The sequence below is a fragment of the Fibroporia radiculosa genome (genome assembly GCF_000313525.1).
Source record: "Fibroporia radiculosa TFFH 294 genomic supercontigs, scaffold4964, whole genome shotgun sequence".
Lineage (NCBI taxonomy): Eukaryota > Fungi > Basidiomycota > Agaricomycetes > Polyporales > Fibroporiaceae > Fibroporia > Fibroporia radiculosa.
In genome coordinates, this window is record NW_012133414.1 from 686 (window position 1) to 10,988 (window position 10,303).

At 50.9% G+C, this 10,303-nt stretch overlaps 4 protein-coding genes across 4 annotated transcripts; 2 read left to right on the forward strand and 2 right to left on the reverse strand.

The window, feature by feature from the left end:
• Positions 1-1,884: 1,884 nt before the first annotated feature.
• On the reverse strand, positions 1,885-2,799 carry FIBRA_05683 (uncharacterized protein; the record flags this gene model as incomplete). Its single annotated transcript, XM_012327440.1, has 3 exons — positions 1,885-2,066; positions 2,127-2,592; positions 2,647-2,799. The coding sequence occupies 3 exons, from the start codon at positions 2,797-2,799 to the stop codon at positions 1,885-1,887; spliced, it is 801 nt and encodes a 266-aa protein (XP_012182830.1).
• Positions 2,800-3,083: 284 nt separating this feature from the next.
• Positions 3,084-6,192, reverse strand: FIBRA_05684 (uncharacterized protein; the record flags this gene model as incomplete). Its single annotated transcript, XM_012327441.1, has 16 exons — positions 3,084-3,144; positions 3,202-3,270; positions 3,325-3,441; positions 3,490-3,548; positions 3,608-3,655; positions 3,710-3,770; positions 3,835-3,890; positions 3,938-4,029; positions 4,087-4,152; positions 4,208-4,258; positions 4,310-4,790; positions 4,849-4,933; positions 4,987-5,132; positions 5,188-5,301; positions 5,361-5,886; positions 5,948-6,192. The coding sequence occupies 16 exons, from the start codon at positions 6,190-6,192 to the stop codon at positions 3,084-3,086; spliced, it is 2,277 nt and encodes a 758-aa protein (XP_012182831.1).
• Positions 6,193-6,667: 475 nt separating this feature from the next.
• Positions 6,668-8,295, forward strand: FIBRA_05685 (uncharacterized protein; the record flags this gene model as incomplete). The annotated part of the gene is made up of 6 exons (XM_012327442.1): positions 6,668-6,880; positions 6,930-7,055; positions 7,104-7,503; positions 7,556-7,848; positions 7,900-8,197; positions 8,255-8,295. 6 exons carry the CDS (start codon positions 6,668-6,670, stop codon positions 8,293-8,295), a joined length of 1,371 nt encoding a protein of 456 aa, XP_012182832.1.
• An 803-nt stretch (positions 8,296-9,098) lies between these two features.
• FIBRA_05686 (uncharacterized protein) lies at positions 9,099-9,650 on the forward strand (the record flags this gene model as incomplete). Its single annotated transcript, XM_012327443.1, has 3 exons — positions 9,099-9,321; positions 9,379-9,521; positions 9,585-9,650. 3 exons carry the CDS (start codon positions 9,099-9,101, stop codon positions 9,648-9,650), a joined length of 432 nt encoding a protein of 143 aa, XP_012182833.1.
• Between the last annotated feature and the right edge of the window lie 653 nt (positions 9,651-10,303).

Consider the following 10,303-nt stretch of genomic DNA (forward strand, 5'->3'; position numbering starts at 1 on the left):
CCGCGCCGCATCCGCAAATGCGCACACGACGCGCCTGATCCCCGCCGTGGCCAACGCCTGCGGCTGCGGGGACTGCTCGTTGTACGGCACCGCGCTCGGGGCCCACACGTCGTCCGGCCAGCCGCCGTCGAGCACGGACGCGCTGCGGCCGATGACCCACGGTGCTACGGTGGACGCCTTGCGCCCCGCGTGCGCAAGCTGGATGCCGATCTTCTGGCCCTGTGAGTGCGCGAACGCGACGATCTCCTGCCACGGCGCAACGTGTGCGTCGGACCACAACCCCGTGTCCTGCGGGGAGATGCGGCCCTCGGGGAGGACGGCCGTCGCCTCCACGAACGTCAGCCCCGGGCCGCGCGTGAAGATGCCGCCCACTGTCGCGTGAGGCGGACGTGAGGACGGCGACGGGGGCGGAGGACTCGCAGAGACTTACAGTGTGCAGTGTGCCAGGGACCGGGAAACCCATTCTCCGCGGAGTACTGGCACATCGGCGATAACTGTCCACGCGGTCCGTTTACGCTTGTGTCTGGCGTGGTGAAAAAAGTGCACTCACGAAGATGCGGTTCTGGAACTCGACGCCACGGATCCGGAGTGGCTGGAACAGCTTGGGAATCGGTCGGCCGTCGGGCTGCGGGTCAATCGCAGTGCCTGCGGGGGGGTTCTGCGCAGGTGTGTAGAACGGGACGTTTGGGGCGGGGCGGTTGATGTTAAAGTTTGCGGCCACCATGATGTGACAATTTTATGGTGGTATGAGTGGGGAATGCTAATCGCTGTTTTCATCCCCCCCTGCTTTTGTATATCCTCTCTCCTGTGTCTTCGTGCGAGGTGTCATAACCGTACGTATAGCCCGTGCCGATACCTATACGCGTCGCCCGTGCCGGCTGGCAGGCATAGCGCAATCCGCCAGAAGATTCTGCAGCCCTGCTCTCTGCCTGAAAATGGGCTTTGTCGGGCCCACATTTACACAACGATACAAACACCAACATGAAATCTATCGCTTGTGGCACCTTCAAGCAACGGACTCTAGCATACTCCCAGTATTTTAGACTGGAAGGGCGACGCGTAGCAGACGGCATCTCAGCTTTGATGTTCCGCCTCATGTTTCTCTGGAAGCAGCCGCAGTCGTCTATTTTGAACTTGCTGGGCGGTAGATTTGCGGATTAGTGCAAGGAGGGACGTTTTATCAGAAAGCGACCACTCATTCGTGCTCGGATCGTTCTCGGAAATCACACAAACGCCGTGCACTTCTGCGCAATCACTGCGGAGGGTATGCATCATGTTATGGCGCGCAAGGCTGAGCGCTTAAAAGTACTGCGTACTACGTATAGCTACCGGGGCATCGAGAGCTTGGTGATTGGGCTAGTAGAGACAATATTAGTAAGTCCGCTCTCCGTTCACATCTCTACAGAATGTCGAAAGTCCTCTACTATATGCATATGCAGCAGCGGTCGTCCATGTTTTTCCATTCTCTCTTGTCGCATTGTGTTGCAGCATAAAGTCACTCAACCTGTAGTCTATAATGGAGATGAACTGACATATATTGAGTACGGACCAAGCAGCTCTGATTTTTGGGAGAATGCATGCAACAGGCTTGCGCTGCACTGGACATGGCCACGCTGCGAAGCTCGCGGAGAAACCTCCGTATCCAAAGACACAGCATCTGGGCGTTGTCTCTTAATTGATTCCCAGCATACAGTTTTTTTCCAAATGCTGACCTACTAACAGGGGGCATCTGAGTGCGAGCATGAAGGAGGACGAGGTACAGACATCTGACACTACCAGCTAAGACTTTGCTGCCGGTCCTGATAACAAGCTGGGATTATCCGACTTGAGTTGGTCTCGAGTTCCATGAGTGATGCTGGAAGACGGATCGACGGGATGCAAGATTCATGTGCAAGCGGTCGACGCGAAGGAAGAGCTTCCTGTTATAAACGAAGAAAGAATTGCACCCTGTTGATCCTCATACTGCCCCTGGAACCAACCGCTATCACCGGCAGTTCCACGGATCTCTACTGCCATTCCTTTCTTTGACGAGATAATCGGATCTAACATCCAATGTAAACCCGACTCTACAAGCAGAAGGAACGCAGTTATCAGCGAATGGAGGCTTGATTTGGCGTAAGACACACCAAGAGACATCCGAGAATTGTCGGTCTGTTGTGACACTGCTTGTATAACCTCTGGATCTGGATCTTTCGAAAAGACGATGCCTCTAGATTGCCTGTGAATCATGCTGGATTGGGACACAGTCCTACTCTTGTTCGGAATGAATATACTAGTTGGTTTGCGCACTCGGGCCCGCAGTCTCGCTTTGTCCTCTTTAAGTTGTGGGGACCCGTCTGCCTCGCGTCTCATTTTCTTTTGTGATGCACCTTCCAAATCGTGACTATCAACAGCCTCATTGGGCATTAAGTTCGCTTTCGTCCCAGAAGACATTGCACACTTAGGCAATACCGTCATTTCCTTCGCAAGCGGTTCAGGAAGATTCATAGCCAAATTCAAGAAGCCAGCTAAGATGCAGTACCATTGTAAGACTCGTTTAGACTTGTCCTCCAGCGTGAGAGATCTAACAAATGACCGACCTTCCTTACGATCCTTGCTGATCTCTCACTCTGCGATGGCCAGTGGACTACACTAGTCCCTACTCACCCACATCGGCTTCCATATTTTGCCCGTTTCAGGGTTGATACCAGCATACTGCACCAAGAAGCCTTCGTCTAGGATCTCCATTGTCGCTGCGTAATTCTTGACTTCTAGTCCGACATTCTGCGATACGGGGACGGACTTCATTTGAGCTGCCATTGCAAGCCTATTCAGACAGAAAATCGAGGAGTGACGACGCGAAGGACAGGCTATAAACGACTCGACTCGAGCGCGTAATTATACCTACAGGTTGCCGCATCATGTGATCGCGTCGTGTGGAAGCGATTCCGCTTGGACACCAGAAGGTTCCATCGAAGCTTGACCATCACAATGATCACTGAACGAATTTACTTCATTGAGGATTCAAATAGTCCTGGTATACAGACCATACAGTTTCCATTTTAGACACGCCAGCAAGAATGAACCGAAATCGACCTCGATGTTCATCGGCCTGAGTTCAACTGCTTCTCGAACCATCTGAAAACCTCGTAATGCCACTTCAAACTAAGATCGCATCATGTCAGTTTCTCTCAAAGTGACCACAATACGCGGGAAACAAACCTGTTAGCGTGGTTCATCACCCAATGGTTCTCATCAGGGAAGAGCACCAGGCGACTGGGAACACCAAGCCTAAGATACACAAGGATTAACGATATGTATCGGTATGACATAAGCTGACCCTACTCTTGAAGTGCGTGGAAGGCGCCAATACCATCTGTTTCGGGGAGACGGTAGTCTTTGCTCCCATGTATGACTAACATGGGCGTGGACCACTTGTGGACAAAGTTGGTAGGATCGTATCTGGAACGGCATGTGAGATAGTGAGCGAAGTCGAATCTGGTGACTTACTTTGCTAAAAGAGCCTTAGCCTCGGGGTCCCACGGACGACCTCTCCATTCATTGTTGAACTATGTGGAGGTTCAGAATTTAGTCATGCCCCTAGAGAGCAAATCGCGCAAGGACTTACGAAGAAGAGTTCATCGGTAGAATACCCGTTGTAAGTTGCAGAGAAGACCTATGCCAAGACGCTTAACATCGAGGAATGGACGTGAAAGTACGATAGACTCACCCCATCATGACATACAAGTGCCTTGAAGCCAAAGCCAAACTCTGGATGACCTTGAATCCAGCTGTAAAACTCATCATATTAGAAACAAACGACCCGCAGCGAAACAATGTTGCGGATATACGCACTTGATGGCGTATCCACCCCAGCTGGCACCTGCAGCGACTGCACGGTCGGGGTCGATCTGTACAAGGTAAATGACTATGAGTCGTAAATCATCACTAGTAATACCTCTGGATAGTTCTTGAGGACGTAGGCCCAGCCTTTCTGCATATCTTCAAATGGTCTCCCTCCCCAGTCACCAGAGATAGCATCGGTGAATTCTGCAATTCCGCGTCATTACAACGCACGACATCAGATGATCGGCAATTCATTCAAACCTTGACCGAATGATGTAGAGCCCGTAGGATTCATAGCGATCACAACATATCCCTGTTGGGCGAAGACTACATAGCAAACATGAGGCTTGTGTGAGCGCACTCATACCAGCAAGGAACGCACTGTTGGGATTCCACCGAGTCGACCACTGATCTGCCCAAGCACTCTGCGGACCTAACCAACGCTGTCAGTCGCGAACAGACAGAAACATCGGATGTGATTCACCTCCGTGGATCAACATGACGACGGGCCACTTCTTCGTATCGCCTTGCTTGAAGCCAGGGGGCCTGTGGATCCATCCTTGCACCTTTACGCCCTCAGCTCCGTCAAAATAGAAGTCCTCTCCGGCATCCAAGTTCTTTCCCTTGAGCGCATCTTCAGAGAACCGAGTGAGTTGGTTTACTTGTCCCTTGAATGACTCGCGCGACGATTTAGAGAGCAGATCTAAGCTGTCTAAACCATGTAACACGAACACATCGTTGGGGGAGGCAAGCGAGGAACGCGTAAACACCAGCCTTCCGTTTGACAATACTTGCACGCCAGATGCAGCACCACTAGACGTGAGTTCCAAAGGCGTTTTGTACACCTCTGACAGATCCGGATCAGCTGTTGAGGCTGACGGAGTAGCAGGAATAGGGAGCGCAAATATCTTTATGCGTGCATGGTCACCAGCCGTAAAGTAAAGAGTCTTGTCGTCGCTCGAGAACTGTGTTCTAGATGTCAGCATGCTGCCGTAACGTTACGGCATAACGAATCGAACATACGGCAAGGGCATCTGGAGAACGGTCCCAATGTTGAGTGAGAGTATACTTCACATTCGTGGTGAGATCGTATACGACGACTTTCGCTCTATGGATGATCGGATTTAGCGTAATTATTGTGATACCCAACCAATAACGTACCTGTCAGCTTCAGCGCCGTCCTTGTCTAGTTGTAGCCAAGCTGCCTTATCCCCCTTAGTACTGAATACTGGAGCGTGAGTAGCACCATGAACTCCAGAGGTGAGTTCCCTGGGCTTCTGCTCGCTACCCAACTCTGTGATGTAAATCTTATCGTAATCGTGAGTCCGAATCCGACACATAGTAAAGGTGACTATGGCATACATTCTGCTTCGTGTGCCAGGCAGGGGGGAGGGTCGGGTCCAATGCGGTGTATACCACATGGGTATCTGAAACATCAAAATCATCTGTCCCACCAAATGGTTCAACAGGGGAATGCTACGTGTGACGATGAGTGATACGGTGTTGTTGAATACAGGGTTGATCGCAGCACGCACATGCCCAGTGCCATTCAGCAGGTTGACAAAGTCAGTGCCAAACTGCCAGTCCTTTCCCGGCGTATGCGAAAGCGTTACTGAGAAAAGGGAGGGCCGTTTAGGACCCATCCAAGTATCCCAGTGCCTTTCGTAAGTCTCGTCGTATACGAAGGCCGAGTAACCTCTGTTCTCCCATGCCTCATCGTTCTTCTTTGCGGCAGTGAGATCACCATCCGCGTGTACTAGATCAGAGAAAACGAGGGTATTCGCCTTGTCCGAGTACTTAAAATTCGTCGCAGTCGATGTCGGGAATTTACCGATGAGCTTGGGCGAATCAGGTACGCTAAGAATTCCTGCAGACGAGTCGGCTTCGTATTTTACCGAGATGGCGTAGAGGGCTGTGACCTTGTCATTGTCGTCCCCCTCGGCGACGGCGTGAGCCAATGTGCGCGCATCAAGCCAGAACGCCTCCCCCCCGTTAGCTAACGGAATTTCAAGCGGCTGGATGGTCGGCTCGATCGGGGCGATATAAATCGACCTGTAGTTCCTGAGTGGAAAGAATATTGAATCGTGAGTAAACGAGCAACGGATATGAAAAGATCGCTTACTTTGCCTCATCAATGGAGTACTTGGTGACGGGCACGACAACCAAGTCACCAGCGGGATTGGCGACAGCTGTGCCAGGTCGCGAGAGTTCCACGAGATCCTTTGGGGCGAAGGTCTCCGCGTCCTGCTTGAACGCGAAATCCTGGGTAGCAGGATACATGGCAGGGGATGGTGCGGTGGGCTTGTCCAGCGGGACCTGACCTGCAAGACTGAGGACAGACAGTGGGAACCCAGGAGAGATCCACATGGCTGCCTGCTGAGTTCTGGTCCTGGGATGGTCCGAACTTTGAACTGGGTTCTTATTATATTTCACGAGCTGCCTTATTTGGTATATGCGCCCTGAATACGGGCCGCCCTGCATCAGTCAGCACACTGTCAGCACGCGGACGGACATCGCTGCAATCTTGCTTGGGTGCGCTAGGGAGTGTTTCAAAGAGCCGCATCGAGAAGACCAGTTATTGCATCATGAAACTTGTAGTTTTGATCAAAAGCAGCGCGCGCGCTAACCTTTTGCTAACCTTCATCTGAGTCCTGAGTCCGCGTGCGAAATCTGTATAAATTTAAGCCCACCTCAAGTAAGACGAAATTAATTACATATCATTTGAATGACTTGCGTATGACTTACATTTTCACATGTAATTACTAATTGGCGCGACGCGTCTTACGCGTCCTTGCATTCCTCTCAACCGCGGACTGCTATTCTCTTTACCACAACTGTCGGCATGTCCTCAACGCAACCACCAGTCCCTCCACCGGAAAACAACAATGAGAAGCAGCCAGAGCCAACACCAACGACCTCCACAGAACCAAATGCAATGGACACTACGCCAGACCAACCCGCTGAAGAGACCTGGTCTGACATTCCCGAGGACATCATGGGACTGAGCACCGACGAGATACTTACACGGATACGGCTAATTGACAATGACTTGAAGGTCAGCATGGTCTCATCTGCAAATTTATAGGCTTAGACAGCTTCTCCAGGTCATGCGCTCGGAGACGCTGCGTTTACAACACGAGCAGAATGTCATGAAGGAGAAGATCAGGGACAACGGAGAAAAGATCAAACAGAACAAGGTGCTACCATATTTGGTCGGAAATGTGGTCGAGGTGAGTGGCCCACTGGTACCCTCATTCTGCTACTAACGAGAACGACAGATACTGGATGTGGACCCAGAAGGAGAGGAGGATGGGGCCAACAGAGATCTGGATTCCATGCGGAAGGGCAAGTGCGCGGTTATCAAGACCTCAACACGGCAAACCGTATTCCTTCCCCTCATTGGTCTTGTCCCCGCTGAGCAGCTGAAGCCTGCGGATCTCGTGGGAGTAAACAAAGACTCGTATCTCGTCCTCGACAAGCTCCCGGCCGAATTTGACTCGAGAGTCAAGGCAATGGAAGTTGATGAGCGACCCACAGAGACTTACACCGACATTGGTGGTCTGGAGAAGCAGATCGAGGAGCTCGTTGAGGCAATAGTCCTTCCCATGGAACAAGCCGATAAATTCAAGACACTCGGAATCAAACCTCCAAAAGGCTGTCTTATGTATGGTCCTCCTGGTACGTTCTACCTGCTCACGCTGTGTCACATCGAGTCTGACAACATCCATAGGAACTGGTAAGACTTTGCTAGCGCGTGCTTGCGCGGCGCAGACGCAAGCGTGCTATCTGAAACTTGCTGGCCCGTCGTTGGTGCAAATGTTCATCGGTGATGGCGCGAAGCTCGTCCGCGACGCATTCGAGCTTGCCAAAGAGAAGGCGCCTGCGATCATCTTCATAGACGAACTGGACGCTATTGGAACCAAGCGGTTCGACTCGGAGAAGAGCGGTGATCGAGAAGTACAGAGGACCATGCTAGAACTTCTAAATCAACTAGATGGTTTCAGTAGTGATGAACGAATCAAGGTACGTTGGTCATCCATAATAATGATACGGAGACTTCATATAATCGCCTAGGTTATTGCTGCGACAAACCGGATTGATATCCTAGATCCTGCTCTCCTTAGGTCAGGACGATTGGATAGAAAGATTGAATTCCCGCTACCTGATGAGACCGCACGCGCACGTATTCTCCAAATTCACTCACGGAAGATGTCTTGTTCTCTGGATGTCAATTACGAGGAGCTAGCGAGGAGTACAGACGAATTCAACGGTGCTCAGTTGAAGGCTGTTTGTGTGGAGGCTGGCATGATTGCCCTTCGTGAAGGTGCTACGAAGTTGAATCACGAGCACTTCCTCAGTGGGATTTCGGAGGGTGAGTAACCTTATTATCCTTCGCGTCACATAGTCCCTTACACCCTCTGCCCAACAGTCCAGAGCAAGAAGAAGAATGCCCTCGTATACTTCATGTAGTTCATTCTCCTTATCTCGCAGGTTGCCGGATAATATACGTTATGGACGATTCTTGCAGGGTGTACGAATACCAGAAGTACGTGCATTTCTAATGCCTGAATGTATGGGAAAACGGAACAGTTCTTGCCCAGTGTTATCTGATGTGACATCGTTCAACCGATGGGGAGGCCTTGAAAGTGGTTTCTTCGTAGTTCAGCTCGGTCTGGTGAAAGATACATGGAAGACGCCGCATTGCAAGCTATAAGTCGGAGTTCTCCAGGAAGACATCTTCCCTGGAGTCTCACAGTAGCTGGCTCGAATGCGTCTGGAAGCATTCCTATCGCTCGCTCTGAATTGGCCTCGGTGTTCTACATTCCCAGCATCATAAGGACACGGCGAGTTCTGCCCGAGATCTAATGCGCTGCAAGCCACTTATTGCCAGCAGCAGGCGGCATGTGGCACGAGCAGATGACCACTTACTGCACCTTGTTTGCTACTCGTAGTATGGCTCAATTTCATCGTAATGCCAGCTGGCAGGCTTGGCAACGAGGGCTCGCGTTACTCCGTCCTCTCCAGATTGCAAGTTCCGATCGTGGGGACATGCTGTTTCAATGCTTCCTTGGAGCGGATGAACCTTACTCATGTAGGACATTCGGATCCAGAGGCAGCTGGTATAAAGGTAGACTCCAATTCGCGTCATGATCCACTCTGCCCCAGCTGTTGGATAGGTTCATTCATCAAACGACTAAATTTTCAAAACGCTATCCATTATGCACACTTTGGCTATATCTCTATCTAGTATTCTCACTTTAATACAGTTTGCTATGGCACAGGGCACGCCAGGTACTATCAGCGCGCCTGCCCCATATACTGTAATCACTCCTGGAGGCATTTTTGACTTTTTTTATAACATCAATGCCGACTACTGCAAATCAAGTTACGCATATTCGGTATACCTCGCCACCGAACTCCCTACGTCTATGTCGCCTTCGAATCAATTCATGAGTGGGTATTACTTTGGACGATATGATGCGGAAAATTACCCTGGTTAGTGAACCCTTCCCCCTTATCATTCGTCAACAAACTCATAATGCGCTTGCTCAGCTGTTCCATACCCAACTAATCCTGCGCCTCCCAATCTAACAATGCCAAACTTTGCACAGCCACAGGGCGGGTTTGGCGGCGGAAATCCCGCTACGAATGCCACATTCTATGTATTAGTTCTGGAAGAGTGGGACGACTGCGAAGTATGTCCAACTTGATCCTTCATCGATACGCTCATTTTAACTCGTGAATGCTCTCTAACTCAGGGCACTATCGGTAGAAAAATTGCAATGACGGCCAATCCAATTATCTATAATGCTACCTCGACTTGATCCATCTCGGACTCCGGGGACATTTCGCGCGGAGGACACTTGTACTTAGCTCAGCTTGGTATCGGACTATGATAGACTTACTAATAAAGCGGACGCGCAAACGCTTCTTTGTTTCCCCGTTGTTGACCAAGGCTACCTATTTTTCGAGTAGTGTATATTCTTCTGGACAAATCTACTGTATAAACGCAAGTGTAAGGCTCCTATCTCCTGTCCTTGGGAAGCACATGTCCAAAGTCAATTGATTCTGAATTACGAGTTTCCTTGAGTCAGAGCAATGCGACTTAGCGCTCACATCATGTGCATCAATGTATCGGACGGTGCGGACGCGGTGCGCGGGGGTGATAACGCGACGACCGCCACTGCGCGTCGCTAAACACCTACCTAGAAGTGAACACCATGTCTGGCGACGTAGTCACTCCAGAGGATAAGGCAAAATATGATGCGGCACGCAAAGAACTCATGGCCGCATTAACAAAAAGGCGAGCGGTGGACAAGCAGCTGGTTCGTCCTTCTCCGGTTTCCCTCCTTTCCCTGTCCTCCGATCCGTCGTGCATGACTCCTCCCTTGTTCAGGCACAGCTGGAGGCACAAATATTCAATCTCGAGGGTACCTATCTCACCGAAACTGCCGCTCATAGTGGCGGGGGGGGGGGG